Source organism: Sinocyclocheilus anshuiensis, unplaced genomic scaffold (genome assembly GCF_001515605.1).
Source record: "Sinocyclocheilus anshuiensis isolate Anshui unplaced genomic scaffold, SAMN03320099.WGS_v1.1 scaffold524, whole genome shotgun sequence".
NCBI lineage: Eukaryota > Metazoa > Chordata > Actinopteri > Cypriniformes > Cyprinidae > Sinocyclocheilus > Sinocyclocheilus anshuiensis.
Genome location: NW_015555703.1, coordinates 944,666 through 963,368, shown reverse-complemented (window position 1 = coordinate 963,368; position 18,703 = coordinate 944,666). Strand labels below are relative to the sequence as shown.

Here is an 18,703-nt window from a genome sequence, read left to right as displayed (position 1 = left end):
AAATAGTAAAACTTAACAATAAATAATGTGTATGAATCTGGAACAGTAGATTTATGTACAGATTTGTGCATTATTTACTCTATAAAGAACTTTATAAATAAAGAGATATGCATATGTATTTACATAATACTCGAGAAAGAGGCAATAATTAAGGATGTAGAATGAATTACGGAAATGAATTACAAAACACAGATAATAATTCATGTGTTGGCTGTTTAAGCTGGAGATGGCATGGGGGAAAAAACTGTTTTTATGCCTAGATGTTCTAGTGCACAGAGATCTGTAGCGTCTGCCTAAAGGAAGAAGTGCAAACAGGTTGTGTCCAGGGTGAGAGGGGTCTTTGATGATGTTACCTGCCCGTTTCTTCACTCTGGAGTTGTCCTGAAGACTGGGCAGGTGCACGCCAATGATCCTTTCTGCTGTCCTAACAGTCTGTTGCAGTCTTCTTGTATATGATTTGCTGGCTGACCAAACCAGACAGTTATTGAAGAGCACAGAACCGACTCAATAACAGCTGAGTAAAACTGTGTCACATTAAGTCCTGTGATTTTTGGTTTCTTGGGTACAGGGATGATGGTGGAACATTTGAAGCAGGAGGGGACTACACACAGCTCCAGGGATCTGTTGAAGATTAATGTGAAGATGGATGATAGCTGGACAGCACAGGCTTTGAGGCTTTTTCCGCTGCTTATTCCATTATTAGTGGCAAAAATATAAAGTCAGAGCAGCCAGAGACCGTTTGTTTAGGGATTAATTGGATTTGGATGCAGTTGGGTGATCTAATTTGATATTGGCAGACTGACATTGTGACATATTTTGAGAATAAGATGGTGCCAGACCAACGAAAAGTTCTGTAAATGTTCTACATTCAAAGGAAACATATTTTGGAAAATCACATCTCTGATGCTGTGTTACTTGTTTTCTATGGCAGTGTGGTCACACTATTATTATTACAGAAACAGTCCCTTATTGCTCTTGATATAATGGTTAATCTATTCATTAAATTAAATATAAGTATCATCACTGGTTTGTTAATTCAAATTAATTTTTCAGTAGGGAGTTGACTAGTCAACTAAATGTAACTGCAGCTGCTAGTTGACATTGGAAATACTAGTCGAAATGTAGTCATTTTAATGTGGGAGAACTACATTTTTTCATTTCAAGTCAGGCTCAGTGAAATGTCCGCTTGGAAGACGAGCAAGGTGTGGGAATGTATTTAGCGGTTCAAAGGGGGAAAAATTATGAATGAACGGGAACTGACTTCAGAAAGGTTTCGTTGACACTCAACCATGTTATCTGCATATAATGCATAATAAAATAGTGTTTATATGCACAGTGCTGCTTTGTTTATAGGGGTAACCATGGTTAAGCACTGTATTTCTGCTTGTCCAAAAGCGCCACCTACTGTCAGAGAGTGAATTTGCATTTTCATTCGTCCCATCTGCTGCTTTTGTTGCCGCCAGTGTTGTAAATTTTAACAGTTTGATGGGAAATAAAATAAATTCAGATAATAAGATTACGTAAGAAATAACTGACGATGGGCTGTTGAATTATTAGAAAATAGTGCACATCCATGATGCGGCCACGACGCGAAGCATCAGCATCTTTCCTGAAGCTCGGGTGTGCAATGTTTTCTAATAATTCAACAGACCGGAGTCAGTTATTCTGCTTATACTATGGTAACCGCACCTCAAATGTTGTTCAGATGTTGTATTCCAAGACATTTCTCAGGTTTTTGTCCTTAAATGAGAGAGAGAGAGAGAAATTAATCTGTGTGTCTTTGCGTCTCTCAACAGTGTTGGGCAGCAGCAATTTCTACTAATAGTGAAACTAGGGCTGGGCGATATAGCTAAAAAATGTATCAACGATATAATGTTTCATATCGTTTGGTATCGATAATTATTGATATTTTTTATAACCTTTTTTAAAACAAAAAGCAATAGAAAAATATTTTCATTTAACCACTGTATTTATAATTAATACAATTTATTGAGACAAACAACAAATATTTGTTGTTTTAACAATCAAACACAATAAAAATTAAATAAATATCTAATTTCTAATGTTTTATATGCAGATTAAATAGGTCTTTATTGTATAGGTCTAATTGTCTCCCGAGGCCACAGGAGGGCGCAATGAGCAAAATAATGCAGCGCATTTAGCAAGTAACTCTATAAAAACGTGCATTACGTCTAAGTTAACTCATAAAAATCAAATATAATTCCGTAAATTGCATAAACAATTATGAACAAAACAGCATCATGTATTTATGCATTGCTTAATCCAAAGAGCCGAAGCGCCATTCACACAGACTGCATTTAAAAACATGTGAGACGCAGAGAAAAGGAATAAACCTCCACAAATTCGTGATGTGTTTTCTAAAAGTTTAAACTGTTTTAACTTTGCATGGCTTTCTATACATCTCTTCTGTGAGACGCGAGTGCAGCAGTCATATTTGTCCGTCTAAAAAATGCGCTTTTATTTTAAGTTCGACTAATATTCATTCTTTATTCACAATCTCCTCATCACAGGCAGGCACAGCACTCATTTCAGCATGTGTTCGTGCTTGTGTGTGCTGTCTGCGTCACTCATAGTACGTGCCTATATCGTGCGCTATATCGAACATTTTTTCTATCGATATCGAAGAAGGTGTACCGTCGATAAATATCGATACCGTTTTATCGCCCAGGCCTAAGTGAAACTGTATGTTCATCTGTTTCAAGAACAGCGCCGTTGTTACATCGCTTGTGAGGAATGACATGTAGCTTTTAAGTTATTGAGCTGTTTTACTGATAAATTGGTCAGAGCAGCGCTGACAACACGTTTCTGTGTGTGTGTACTATATGTGTGTGCGTTTGTAAGGGAGAGAGAGCGGGAGAAATAGAGTGTGTGCTTTCCGTATATAATAAAATGTAACTTTGTGGCAAAAACATGGAAATATGTCATTTTTATGCTGTTTACTACATTTATTTGCTTGGTCAATGTCGTTGTGGGTTTGACTGTCTTCTGAGGGTTTCTTACTTTTAGACTAGTCGACTACAAAATTTCTGTTTAAATGGCAATGAAATTAGTCGTAGCGCACATCCATAGTTTTCAAACAATGTCACTTTCTCCTATCCGCCACTGATCAGACAAACAGATAATCTTGGTTAGGACATGTGTAAGACTAAACCGGATCCCCTGTAATCACTCTGTCTCTGTCCTGCAGTGTCGGGGCCGAGGAAGGAGGAGGCAGATTCTGGGAGGAGCTCCGCCACGTCGGTCTGCCGGATGACATTGATGTCCGAACACTCTTTGATGAGTCGGGTAAAAACCTGTTAAAAACTTTACCTAGGCACAGACAGAGAAAAGCTAACAATAGAAAATACTGTAATTTAGAGTGTTTCTGGAAAGAAATCAAAGGTTTTCTTTCTCATATCAAGCTGTTGAAATTTCTTTTAATATGTTCAATTGACTTTTTCCACTGATTGTACAGAGAATGATTTAATGAAGATAAAAAAAACACAGCCTGAAGGCTTTGGTCAGGAACCAGCCTGAAACTAGACAGTGTAGTCAGACACATCACACTTATTTGAGGTGAGGAACTGAAATTGTTAGAACAGTAAAATGAACTTGAATGGCTGTTCTGCCTGTAACTATCTTTACTATGCTGGTCAAACCCATGTGACTTTCTGTCTTCTGTAAAACGCTAAATGAGAGCTTAGGTAGCATGTCCCCTTTTGTGTTAAACAGAAGAAAGAATGTAATGTATGATTGAAAAGAAATGAAGAGATTTAGCTTTAAAGGTCCCATGCCATCTTCTGATTCCTTGTGTTTGCAGGTCAGTGCTGGGCTCATCAAAGCTGCGCGTTGTGGTCAAATGTTGTGCGTCAAGCGGAGGATCAATCACTGCTAAATGTGGACAAAGCCATCCACTCAGGGAGCACAGAGGTATGCTGGGATATCTTTGGTTTAGCTGACGTGTATCTTGGCTGAAGCATGTGAGGACTCGTGAATAAAGTAATGACTGTAAATTTTATGTAAATATTACTTCACCTCACTGAAGTACTTGAAAGGTTATGCAAATGAGGGTTAAAATGCTGGCTGCATCAAAATGCATTTTTTTTTTCTTTTGCTGAGTGACCATAATGTGTCTGTATTTTTATTTTATCCACAACAGTTATTATTATCTTTCCTGAAGCTTTTTAAAGATTTTGTCTTTTATGGCTTCCATCAGAATATGTTGTGTTTTTTATGTTGGTCCTAATTATCTGCTGATGTTGCAGTGTTTTTTTTTGTTTGTTTAATCGACAATTTTATTGGTCAATTTTTGGATATTCAACTGTTTTAGACTTTATCTTTTATGTTTAGAACGTAATTTTATGCTAACTTAGTTAACTTTTTAAAAACACTAATAATTTAATAAGTAAATTTTATTTATAGAGCACATTTAAATTCAGCTTACACTGACCAAAGTGCTGTACAAAACAATCATAAAATACAGTAAAGTATAAAATAAAATTTAAATTAAAATCCAAGATAACAATACGAATCCATAAATTAAAAATCAGGAAAGACCATAGAATAAAGATGCGTTTTAAGTCTAGACTTAAAAACCGAAATAGACGGAGCACTCTTAATGTCAGGTGGCAACTGATTCCATAACCGTGGAGCAGCTACTGCAAAGGCTCTGTCACCTTTAAACTTAAGGCGTGACCGTGTGACATATAAAAGAGCTTTATTAGCAGATCTGAGGGACTTAGGAGCAGAATTAAATGAGATAAGATCAGAAATGTATGATGGGGCTTGTCTATTAAGTGCTTTAAAAATAATCAACAAAATTTTGGAAGCAGGAAGCCAGTGGAGCGACGCTAAAATTGGAGTGATATGATCACGTTTTTTGCACCAGTTAACAATCTGGCCGCTGCATTCTGGACCATCTGTAAACAAGCCAGTGAAGATTGGGGAAGACCTAGGTATAAGGAATTACAGTAGTCCAATAATAATGTGATAAATGCATGAATAACTTTTTCCAAGTCTTGAAAGGAAAGTGTTGATTTAAGTCTATAAATGATTCTCAATTGATAATAGCTGTTTTTAACAACTGAGCTAATTTGCTTTTCAAGACAAAGCTCAGAGTCAAAAATAACACCTACATTTTTTGCATGTGACTTAACATATGGAGTGAGACTGTCTAAGTTACTAACTATAGAGTTTCTGGTTTTAGAGGGACCAAAAATAATCACCTCAGTTTTTTAATTATTTAGCTGGAGGAAATGATTCGCCATCCAGATTTGAATGTCCTTCAGACAGTCCATAAGGGGCTGCAGAGAATGTTTCGATTTTAATGGAACATATAACTGAGAATCATCAGCGTAGAAATGAAAAGAGATTTTATATTTCCTAATTATATTACCAAGTGGAAGCATGTACAGATTAAAAAGTAATGGCCCCAGAATGGACCCTTGAGGAACCCCACAAGGGAGAGAAACTGATGATGAGGAAAACTGGCCGGTAGCCACTGGAAGTGTCCTGGATTTAAGATATGACTTAAACCACGATAATGTTGTATCCTTAATACCTACCCAATGTTCAAGGCGTGACAAAAGGATGCCGTGATCAACTGTGTCAAAAGCGGCACTTAAATCCATCAAAATCAAAACTGCATTTTCACCACAGTCAACCGCAAGTAGCAAATCATTCATCACTTTTAGCAAAGCTAAAACTTAAATGTAATCTTTAGCAAATTTCAAAATTAATTTTTTGATGATGAAAAGTAAATTCAATTTAAAACTACTAACTTTAGTTTTTAGTGCTTTATTTTTAATGTATTTAGACTAAAACAGTAAAGATTTGTTCACCATTTATTGGTTATTGGCAATAACATGTAATGAATTATTGTCTTATCAGTTTCAACCAAAATTTTAATATTGGTGCATATAAACGAGCAATTCAGTGATAATCTAAGCCCATAAATCCCATATATTAAATGTATTACAGGTAATTTTAAAATGTAGCCTAATTGTTTTAGTGTAATTTATACACTATTATTTTATTTTTATAGTATTTTTTATTATTTTAAAATTAGCTTATATATTTGTATTTTTCATTTTAATTTTATTTTTTTATGTTATGTTTGCTTTTTATGTTTTTATATTATTATTATTTATTATTTTTATTTTATTTGTACTGATTTTAGTATCTTTAACTCATTTTATTGTTTAAAATTAGTCAGTTGCCAAGGCAACATTTCTAAATAAAATTTTTATATTTGATTTTATTTCAGCATTATTTTATTTAACAAAAACAATTTTAATAGTTTTAGTTAATAACAACACTGGTAATTTTATAATACTTAATGATTTTTGTTGATTTTGTTGAATTTAATTTAGTTTTATATATTACATAACTATTTTTGGATAATCTAGTTAATTAAATATTTTACAAATGAAATGCATTCACCCCAAATTATTTCATTATTATTTACAAATGAATGTAGACTATTTCTACATTCTACCATCTATACATTTCCATGTATATACCGTATTTCTGCCCAGGCCTAATTTTTAGTTTATTTCTTGCTCTTGTTTAATGTCACTCTGATGACACCTGATAGGGTTCTAGGGCTCTTCATATACCTGCTGACTCGTACGGCCATGCTGCTGTGTTTCTGTGAAAGGCTAGAGCTGGAGGAGGAATCTAACTGGCTGCTAAAGGTCGCCGCTGATCAGCTGTGAAATAGAAAAGGTCACGGCACTCAAAGGGCCTGCGGCGTCATCGGCTTCATCACTTAACACCCCCCCGTGCCGCGACCATCTCCTATCACATTCCTTAATAGTGCTCTGCTGTTTGATCTCGTAAATTAACAGCAATGCTGCATTTAATAGTAAATGCCAGTTCAGAGCTGGAGAAATACGTTCGTATAGGTGGCTCATCTGATTGACATTTCCTGAGTGGAATCGCCCTTAGATGAATGTGCGTAAATCATGCGATGCTCCATTTGACCGCACGCCTTATCGCAATCCATTTGCTGTAGGTGCGAAACGAAATGCTCAGTTAACGAGATGCAGAGAACAGCTGTAAACATGAGGGCTGACGGCGTGTCACGTCTGGACTCTTCCAGTCGCGGTGTTGCTTGACTTTTAGCGGACAGCTGGTTTCTGAGCAGCTCATTAAACAGAACGATGGACAGAGACGCAGAACAGATCGATTCGAATAGGAAAGGGAACGTTGGCCTAGTGCTGGTATTCAGAGGGAAATATGTACCTGTTTTCAGGAAGCTGTTACGGGTTACAGTTATAATTAATGCTAAATGGAACCTAACATTAGGGAAGAGTACAATTAGATCACCTGACCCACGAAATAACCTGTCATGTCTTTGTTACTCAGTTCACCTGGCGCGTGATTTGAGATGTGTGAGGAATTACATGCTTTTGCTTTCCCTGAATATTTATTAGGAATTGTCTAACTAGTAGTACAGGTTTGAACGATCATGTAATTCGCAGCGAGGACACGGTGACAGTTGTTTTTGTAAACAGCAGTTATTATTTCACAATTCTTGTGGGTTGTTGGAGGTCTCGCGAGCTCCAGCTGCTGGTTTTTGGCAGTGGTCGTTGAGGGCTGCGGGCAGATGCTGGTGCTTGATGAAGGTATATGTGATTATTCTGAGTAATGTTGTCAAAAATGTAGATTTTTCTATACATATTGGTTATGAATATTCAAAACTGTTTTAATACTCATTTTCCAAGTACTGATGCACCATTACCAGCTGCGCTATCTTGTTCTTCTCTCAGACTTAAAGTTGACACACTGTAGTGTATTTTAATCAATCAATTTCCTCTCTTTTTTTGTGGATTTGTTTGTTTGGCTTAAAAAAAATTAACTTAAATGATTTTAGCAAATGGCTGCAATATAACAAAGAGTGAAAATTTTAAGGGGGTCTGAATACTTTCCGTACCCACTGTATATTTAAGTTTGAGTGATTTTGGTACATCATCTATGTTTTATTTTATTTCAGTTTTTAATTTAATATTAATATTTTTATTTTAAACTATTTCACTAGTTTTAGTAAATGATAACACTGGCAAATTTTTTATAGTAATTTATGAATTAATGATTTTGTTTTATATATTGCATAATTACGTCATAATTACTTTTAATGTATAACAGATTACAGTATTTTTTCCAAATTTGTAATCTTGTTATCACAGACAATTAAAAGTATTTTCCGCCAAAATAAACGCTTGAAGGATTAACTATTGAAATCAAGTCATAAGTATTTGTAATTTTACTAATATAAATTGAAATAATTAATATATGTATTTTTAAATATTAAAATGTGATTATTATTATTATCATATAATCCCACTCAGAGCTATCAGACATGAAGAATCTCAGACAGCAGAGTTTTAGTTGTTAAGAAAATACTTTGAATATGGTGAAAAGTAAAGTTACCCAGATACTATTCAGATTTTATGCCCCTAATGTCATGGCAATCTTTTACTTGTGGTTTTGAAAATGGTATTGAATAATGGTATTTTTCGAGACTAGCTGAGAGTTTAAGCATGATGAAAAGTTTGGTGAGAATAAAATTATGATGAGAGTTCGATTGTGTTGAAAAGTATGATGAGAGGGATAGTTCACCCAAATGAAAATTCACTTAATTGCTGATAACATTGTTTTATTTGTACATGCTGCATTGTTTTGACTCCCAGTTCACAAAAGGAATTATGCAAATCTGTATAAAGGCCTCCCAAAAGATCCCACACCCCCAAATGAGTGTTTCACAGTGCATTTCCCAGTTTGCAGGCTGGTTCTGAGCACATTTCTGTGGAAGATTCAGCAGATTACTGCAGTCTGCTGTACTTTACTGTGACTGTATCATTCTCACTCACACACCTGAATCTGCTCGTTCATACGCAGAAAGTGCACTTGACTTTGCACATCTAGATGACAATAACTTCATTTCAATACATGGCGCTGAGATACTGCGCACAATAGTGGCGCAACCGTTTCGTGAATTGGCCCCTCTCGTCTATGGTCTGTGGGCGCTTACAGGCATGATTGGATAATTACACATCCGTCAGTCTGTCATCATTGTGGTTTATGTCACAGCTCTCCCTAGCTGTTAGTCTGACCACAGGCATTACACTGTCAGCTTTCATGTCTCATTGTATAGATTTGTTTGGTTTAATATTAGTTGTCAGACATTTAATCTTGAATGTTAATTATGTGATGAGCAGTTAATGCATGTAAGGTTTTAGTTAAGGACTATAGACCGTGTTAAAATAATTGATGGCCCTCTTTTAACATGTTTTAGCATCAGAACTGGAGTCTGCATTGTTAGTGTCTCATCAATTATGACTCTTTTCTTTTATAGCATTGTGCATATTGTAAGCGCCTTGGAGCATCCATCAAGTGCTGTGAGGAGGGGTGTGATCGCTCGTACCATTACCCCTGCGCGGGGGCCGCCGGCACCGTTCAGGACTTCAGGAGGCGCTCTGTCCTGTGCACAGAGCACATTGAGCTGGCCGTCAGCAAATGTGAGAACCGTCTTTATTATTTGCTCTTATAAAATTTATTTTATGCACTCGTTCAAAGCAAGACCTTGACGTACTATAAAAACATACTGTAACTTTCAGACTCCAATTCCCAGTTCAAAAAGAGCATTGACTGAAACTCAGCCGCAAAATCAACTTATTCTAACTCATTATCATACAATGCCATTCAAAAGTTCAAAAGAGGCTCAAGGCTTTTTTTTTTTTTGTTGTTAAAAAAAATACAGCAAAACAGTCATATTGTGAAATATTATTACAACTTAAAGTCGACTGTTTTTTAGCATCATTACTCCAGTCTTCAGTGTCACATGATCCTTCAGGAATCATTCTGATATGCTGATTTGCTGCTCAAGAAACATTTCTGATTATGATCAGTGTCAACCGCTCAATGTTTTTGTGGAATCTGTGATACTTTTTTCCTCAGGATTCTCTAAATAGAATATTCAAAAAACAGCATTTTGAAAATAGAAATATTTTGTAAGATTATAAATGTCTCTATCATGATTTTTGAGCAGTTTAATTAATTCTTGATGAATAACACGGTGCATGACCACTCACATTTACTTTGATAAGACGTCATTTTTTGATACTCATCACATTTTTTTTGTTAGTTATTTTATTGCCTTTTCATTGCCAAAGAAATCAGTCTTAGATGTTTTTGTTGTTTTGAAAATCATAGAGGATCTCTCACTAGTGAACTGACAACATAAAAATATGCCTTTATTAAAAATGTCAGAGGTTTTTCTTTAGAGTAGAGATTCAAAACACATATTAGTTATTGGCCTTTTTTTATACTATCATCAATGTTGGATATTTAATATACTTAATTATTTAATTTAATTCTAAAAGTCATTGGGAATTGGATTAGGTCATGTAAAGTGGGCATGGATTTAGAAGCTTGGATTTAGTTCACATTTATTTTTTCATTCATCTATCTTTCTCTGTCTCAGATGAAGAAGAGGCGAACTGTATATTGTGCGACAGCCCCGGGGATCTCCTGGACCAGCTTTTTTGCACCAGCTGTGGGCTACGCTATCACGGCATGTGTCTGGACATCAGCGTCACTCCTCTGAAGAGGGCAGGCTGGCAGTGCCCCGAGTGCAAAGTCTGTCAGACATGCAAGTGAGTTGCAGCCAAGCTTTGCCTTTTATTCTCCTTCCTTTTGTTACTCATTCCTCAATAGCTCATCCGTATTTGCTCATGCATCCTTTGAGGTTGCAAGAGTTTGCTTTTCAGGCCATGTCCACACGTACACGGGTATTTTTATAAACTGAGTTTTTCCTTCTTCCGTTTTTAAGGGGATACACTGCAGGCAAAAACACAGTTTTTTTCATGCGCCTGTCAATTTTGAGATTTTGGGCTTTTTGGTTTTTCATAAAGTGTTTTTTCAGAGCGTTTTCAAAAATGTTCGGTTTCAGTGAACTGGTGCTGTGTTTGCGTGTAGACGAGCAGCCTAACCGTGTAGAAAAAGCTGCGGTTTTAAAAATAACTGCGTTTGTGTGGACAGGGCCTCAGTGGAATAAACAGACACCTGCTCGTGACTCGTGGGCTTAATGGATAGTCATGAATTAGACACATTCAGTTATATGTTGTATACAAATCTATGCGGTAACATACAGTGTTAAAAAACTGCAGCTGTGGTTTCTGGAACTTTACTGTATACAGTAGCAACATTTAAGGTTTTATGGAATTAACTCAAATTTACAGTAAAAACCTATATTTCATTCACTGATATAATGTTAATAAACCAACCTGTTGAAGTACTAAAATCTCTTTTGTACCTTTATAATACACACCATCAACCATCACAAACACACATGGTTCTTAGAGCCACATGATGAATCAAAGCTCATCACATGTAGCTTTTTCAAAAACTGAGGTAAATACAAATATATAACAGATACACACAGTGTCATACACACAAATCCTAAACACCACCATGGTAACACATATAACACTAAAATAATGCAATAAACATGAATTTAATGACATACGGTGTAACATAAACCATAATGTACATAACTGATAAAACACTAAGAAACCTTTACTTCAATGAAAAAACATCAAATGTAAAGTGTCACACAGGGAATTCTGGGAATGAGAATCAGAATAACTATAAATCAGAATAATTTAAGAGAATTAAACTAAAATTACATGAAATGTCCTATTAGATTGGCTAGTTTTCCACCATATATAGTAAGGGAACTTACTGTTAACCAATGAACAGGTTTTTAACCACAACATATTTTTGTCCATTAAAATTACAATCATTTTTTACTGTGTTGGAATGTATTCATGAAAAAAAAAATGATGCACTGGTAGTACGGGATCAATTTTCCACCTAAAGTGGTCATGGAATAATAAGCATGAAACCAAAATTGAAGTAAGCAAGTAAAAATATATTGCACAAAATGTGAAAATTAAAGCAAAGTTTTCAGAATAGTAAACAATGGTCACAGATCGAAAAATAATAAATAAAAAATGTAAAAACGCATTTAAAAAAATAAGCATGAATCAAAACTTTAAACATATTAGCATACAAAAAAAACAGCATAAGCATACAAAAAAAAAATTAGCAGAAAATGTCTGAGAGCACAAAAAACAGAAAAATATAACCAAGGAAAACATGTTTTTATGTGCAAGTCGGATAATTTGTGTTAATATTTCAGTTTTGTGCAATATGACTTTAAATATGTTTAAAGTGTTGATTCGTGCTTATTATTTTTTTAAACGTGTTATTACATTTTTGATTTACGCTTATTATTTTTCGATCCGTGACCATTGTTTGCTCTTCTGAAAACTTTGCTTCATTTTTACATTTTGTGCAATATATTTTTACTTGCTTTTTTAAATTTTGGTTTCACTCTTATTATTTTTTGATCTGTGACTGCAATACTTTTGGTGGAAAATTGATCCCATATGGTAGAATTAGTTAGATTGATTGTGTCCTTGTATCTTTCAGGGAGCCTGGAGAAGATACTAAAATGCTAGTGTGCGATATGTGCGACAAAGGCTATCACACTTTCTGCTTGCAGCCGGCTATGGACTCTATCCCCATCAACGGCTGGAGGTGTAAGGTAAGGGCGGCTTTGAGACGTTATTATCTCAAAATTATCTCCCATTTCTTTAATGCAGTATAGCTAATCGTAGCTGTGTGTTTGTAGAACTGCCGGATGTGTGTTCAGTGTGGCACCCGGAGAAGTGAACAATGGCACCACAACAGCCTTTTGTGCCAAAACTGTGGTGATCAACAGGACACCACCGTCCCCTGCTTATGTCCCAGCGACGTAGATCCCGACGTCCACAAAGTCCTGCTTTCTTGCCATCAATGCAAAAGGTATATTTCCTTCACAAATCTGTAATCTAGTTCAGTAGCAGTTACATGTCCAAAAAGTCTGTCTGGAACCTAATTTTGGATGCAGTGAAAGGGTGAATCGTCAGCTGCCTCTTTTTCTTTAGGTGGTTCCACCCAGAGTGTGAACAACCAGGTGAAGGTCACGCACATCCACAGTCCAAAGATGATCACATATGTTCCATCTGTAGAAACGCCGGCTCTGAATCAGATCCTGTGCGCACGGATGCAGAAGGGATGCAGGCGGAGATTCAATCACATGTGGATGTTGAAGAAAACGCACAGCCAGTTCCAAAAAACAACGATTCTGAGCCTGCCAAAGTTCAAGACGCAGAACCTCATCAGCCTGTCAGCGAGAGGCAGAGTGAAGAGCAGCAAACAGATGAAAAACAAATGACGGGTAAGACCAACTTCAGTGTCTGAATGCAAACGCTAACAAAGTTATCGTTGGATTGTTCTTGAAAGAAGTGGGACTTAAGTAGTTTTTGTTACACTCTCAGGAAAAAAATGGTACAAAATCTGTCATCAGGCGTTACCCTTTCCAAGGGTACACCTTTGTACCTTATTTAGCCCTAAAGCAGGGGTGTCCAATCCAGCTCCTAGATGGCCACTTTCCTGCAGAGTTGAGCTCCAACACACCTGCCTGGAAGTTTCTAGTGATCCTGAAGACCTTGATTTGCTGGTTCAGGTGTTTATTTGGGTCTAGATCAAAATGTTGCTGGAAGTTGGCCCTCCAGGAACAGGATTGGACACCCCTGCATATTAATACCTTAAAGATATGTATTATTACCTAAAGTGTACATATCAGTACCTTTTAAAAGGGTACTGCTCCTATGACAGCTTTTTTCCTGATTGACTGCTTTCTTACCTGTTTTTGCAGCTTCCCAACAAATCTAGTTAGCCTTAGAATGAATCATCTTTGTAAAGGGATTTTATTGGATTGGTTTCTGACAGATATTTGTGGTTATCAAATGCAATCTTTTAAGTTTTTATTTGATTTTAGTGTCTTATTATCTTGGTTTTGGGTTTGGTGTCTTTACCGTTCATTACTTTCATAGTGGTCCAATAACTGAGTTCAGCCCGCAGTCTTTGAAACATGAGTACGGAGGCTGCTCTCTGAAGCACCCCAGTCCTTCAGGCCAAAATATTGCTGAAGTGGAAGAGTAGGCCAAAGCATCCCATAGGCCCACATGCCTGTCTTGATTAGTTTGGACTGGTCTTGAGGAAAGGGGTATTTGAAACATGGCCTACTTTGCCTGGGGAAGACAAAAAGTCTCCGAAAGTGTTGCTTATGTGATGTTTTCTGTTTATGTGCTGTCAAATATCTGGTGATTCATTAAAATAGTTCCTGTCATCTTTTCCTCACCCTTATGCCATTCCAAACCCGTATGACTTTCTGTCTTCCGTGGAGCACAATTAAATTTTCCACTTGAAGACTGAAGAACATCTCACTTTGCAGATCTGCAGGAAGTTTGACATTCCTGCCAATCTCCTCCATGTGTAATAACCATCACAGCTTTGCGTTCAACCAGCTTTGGGTGTGCGGTGCATTAACACCCCGCTGTCACTGTACAAATGTTCAGCACAGTGTCAGTAACTCAATTCCTCAAACTTTAGGGGAACAGCTGCCCACAGGCCTTTTACAGCATTATTCGTCCTGGTGCAAATCTCTAGGTGCAGAGGTGAGAGATGTGGCCTCATCCCACTCTGGGTTCATGGTTATTTAGGGTGCCACAGGGCCCTGAACATGTGTGCTTGTGTTACAATGTCTGCTGTCGCTGTGAGTCGAAAAGGATCAACAGAGAAGAAATAGATCAGACGTATAAAGACTTGGTCCAAACTAGGGATGTCAACGATTAATCGACGATCGATTAATTGTCGATAAGACATGCAATCGATTAAAGCTATCGATGATCGATTAAGTCGTTTAATTTGGGGCTGCGTGCGGCTCATGCGCAAAACACGTGCGAGCAGCTGTGAGTGACGGTATATAAATGCATCATCATTCATTCATAATGTACAAATTAAGCTTTTAATGTGATTTAAACTTTAAAAGTACATTTAAATTGAAACAACACAAAGTTCTTCAACATGGAAAGCAATAGAAATGTAGTAACTAAGTCATTTCCCCAGATAATTCTTTCATATCGGGCTCTGCGCTTTTGCTGCAGCAGCGCCGATGGAAGCGGTTCACTGACTGCGCAGCACAGCCACACGCGCCACACAGTTACGTTTGGGATCATTTTATTTTAAATGCCATAATGGCAGTTGAAAACATTGCAACTGTGTTTTAAAATACAACAACGAGCACCACGAAACCATTTAAAGAGGCGCGTTCAGCGATCTCCGTGACGGGATAGGAAACAGTCAACGAAGTAAAATGATCTCAAACGAGCTCTCTTCATTTTATCAAATGATCATAATCACATCTATTCATTTTACAATCCTGCTACTAGCATTTTATTCAGACTAAATCCCCTTTAAATCGGGTGAGAAAGCGGGTTTTTTTTTTGAGTAACTTTTGCACATCCTGTCGTGCCGGGCTGCATAGACGCATTTTGCAGCATTAAGGTTAACGATTAATTGATCGTTAATTTAAATGACGATCGATCATGGAAATGATCGAAAATTGACATCCCTAGTCCAAACCCAAGTTTGATTTCACCCCATGCCCTCGCAGGTCCCTTTTTGTGCATTATTTGGCTTAGAAACGCAGTATGCTTCCATAATCAGCCTCAGTGCCTGCATGAGGACTTGTGGCAGCCTTTTACCACTGTAGGTAAAAAATCAGGATTAAAGGTGCCAGTTATGCCATGCTATTTTAGTATTTCTTTTGTTTTTCTTAAACTTCATATACACGCTAAATGCATTGCAGTTGACATTAAATAAACACCAGACTGCCTTTTCAAATAGCAACGTCTCCAAGACACTTGAAGAAACCTTCCTACAAAGCTACCTGAAAACCTATGCACACGTATACCAAAAACAAAAGCCGTTTTAAATGCAAAGGGTGGTCACACCAAACGTTGATTTGATTTAGTTAAGAGAAGTTAATGGATAAATAAAATCTATCTATGACATTATTTTTGAAAGCAACCTCACTTTACAGCATTTTTACACAAGTGCCTAAAACTTTTCACAGTACTCTAGCTTTGTAGGTGTTTTTGCAAGTGCCTTGAAGACGTTGCCACAGTTGATTTAGTCGGTCTCAGTTTTTTCTGTTTCTTCATGTCATTCCAGATGGACTGGATGATGGTGAGATCAGCAACACTCACTGTTGTGCATACAAAAATCTCACTGGATTATTTACAATTAATGGCAAAAGGAATGTTTGGAAATGTAAACTAATATTTCCTATTATCAATGTCATTATTGCCCAGTCCTACTTTATAATCTAACATGTAGTATGAAAGCTAAATTAGTAAAGAAAGTTATTGAACTATTTATTTATTTTCATTATGTGGCAACAGGTGGTGATGTGGATGGCAGCTGGATGAAGGTGATGCCTTTGCAGCAACTAGGTTTTCAGAAAGACTTCAAGGCTTCTGCTCATTGGTCTTTGACCCTCACATTGATTTTAGAGAGGCTTGTTTACGGCACCTCTCACCAGAGAGTTAACCTTATTCACCTCTGGAGATGATGCCCACTTGGTCCAATGTGGCTGGCCATTCTCTCTAGCTTTACTCTCTCTCTCTCTGTCATTCTCCATTACATTACATTGAATTATGTTACAAGTCACAGTCTAACAGTGTTCACCCATCAGAGAAAGACCCCATATGTGTCTGATATTATTTTGAGAATATGTGCTTATCGGACCATAGATCTTTTGACGGGACCTTGTACCGGAGGTTACCATGGCGACTTCACATTTTAAATGGGTCTGAGACGCAGCGGGTGATCAGATGTGACTGGAGACCAGCAAGTGCAAGCGGTTTATGAAAACACACTCTGTCTTTCACAACTCAAAACATCCTTCTGTCCAAAACTATTTATTGAAATTAAAATAACTCGTTAATCAGTAAAAATCTTAATATTGGGACATCTTTAGTTTTTTTTTTTTATTATAAAAAAGAAAAAATTATGGATGGAATTAATATAAGCAACAATAATTCTGGGGTAAAAATTATTGGTATTATTATTAAATAAAACTAAAACTAAACATTTCTGTTCATTAAAATAAAGCTGAAATAAAATATAGATATTAGATGAAAAACGTATAGATAGTTCACCAAAAAAATGAAAAATCTGTCATCATTTATTCAACCCATGTTGTTCCAAACCTTTCTGTTTAACGTAAAAGAAGATATTTTGAAGAATGTTGCGAAGCAAACAGTTGTTGGTCCCCAATAACTTCCATAGTAAGGAAAAAACATACTATGGAAGTCAATGGCTACCAGCAACTGTTTGGTCCCAACATTCATCAAAATATCTGCTTTTGTGTTCTGCAGAAGAAAGAAATTAATGATAATAAGAGTTTTCATTTTTGGGTGAACTATCCCTTTAAACAAACATGTAAACAAACAAACAAACAAATGTTGTCTTGGCAACTAACTGAAGTTTAAGTAGAAGCACTAAAATGACTAACTGAAAATAACTGCTATAAGAATTAAATAAACCTATATAGTAATATTTAGTTGGCAGATATGACATTTTTTACCATGTAAATAAATTCAAAATAAATCACCAAAAAATAAAATCAGTTGGATTAATGCAAGTGAATTTAGGCATCACAACGTTATAATGTACGGTATGAAAAATGGATATTCATTTTGAGATTTGCTGAGGATTACATTTAAGTTTTTTTTTTGTGTTTTTCAAGAGTAAATTTAATTGTTGGATGACATCATACTAAATGTAAAACTAAGGTAAACTAAATGAAAAATAGAGGAAATGAGTATGAGCAATATCTGATAATCTATGATACCAATAAATAAAAATTTAATCTATAACGAAAATGAATATGGTACCAATATATTGTGCATCCTTAATAACATAAACATTGTCTTCAGAAACATTTTTTTGTTATGCTGGTTGAAAGTCTCTTCACATCCCGATAGCAATCATTAACTTAAGTGGTCTAAATGTATTTATATGTATTTATATATTCTGTGGAAGGCGTAGGACCAAGAAATGTTCGTCCAAACAAAATGTTCAGTCCGAACTGTACTATAAAGATTTCTCACCGGTGAATGGCGCATGATGTATTGTAGTAATGTTGTCTCTGGTCGTCTGGACTGTGCGCGTTCATGCGTTCAGGGGGCGTGGCTTTGGACGGCGATTTGTAGGGAGGGTGGGCCAAAGGCTAAAGATGGCATTTTCCAAGATGTCCTACTGCACCTTTAAAGTCCCCATGAAATCAAAATTCAAGTTTTTTGGGTGTTAGTATCAATATGTTAGTCTTAAAGTTATCTATAAGGCAGTGTGCTCCAAAACAGTGACAAAATTTGCATTTATAAGATATAAGCATTCAAAGCTTGCAGTTCATCACTTCCGCCAAAATGGCTCAACAATTTTTTTGACGTCACGTCGTACTTCATCTCATCAAATCTTCTGACCAATCAAATGCTCTCTAGAATCAGAAGCGCCGGCCCCCTGCACTATAAATAGACGCTGAAGCGGCTGAGATTGGTCACTTGTTCACAGTGTAGTATTTCCTGTACAGTGAATGGCTCGAAGTGCACAATGTAGGTGATAGGGAACGATTCAGACAGTGTAAATATGCTTTCGATTGGTGCAAATGAGGTCTGGTTTCACATAGTTTCACGCAAACCGTGGCAGCGCACACAGTCTGATCCGGACATTGGCTCCGATCCAA

At 36.5% G+C, this 18,703-nt stretch overlaps 1 protein-coding gene across 1 annotated transcript in view; it reads left to right on the top strand.

The window, feature by feature from the left end:
* The window catches only part of kmt2cb (lysine (K)-specific methyltransferase 2Cb), a 132,141-nt gene that overhangs the window by 48,083 nt on the left and 65,355 nt on the right, over positions 1-18,703 (top strand). The window contains exons 6-12 of the mRNA XM_016464556.1: positions 3,209-3,306; positions 3,821-3,930; positions 9,359-9,521; positions 10,487-10,658; positions 12,499-12,613; positions 12,701-12,873; positions 12,996-13,288. Of these exons, the coding sequence (XP_016320042.1) occupies positions 3,209-3,306; positions 3,821-3,930; positions 9,359-9,521; positions 10,487-10,658; positions 12,499-12,613; positions 12,701-12,873; positions 12,996-13,288 (1,124 nt within the window). The remainder of the gene's footprint in view (positions 1-3,208; positions 3,307-3,820; positions 3,931-9,358; positions 9,522-10,486; positions 10,659-12,498; positions 12,614-12,700; positions 12,874-12,995; positions 13,289-18,703) is intronic.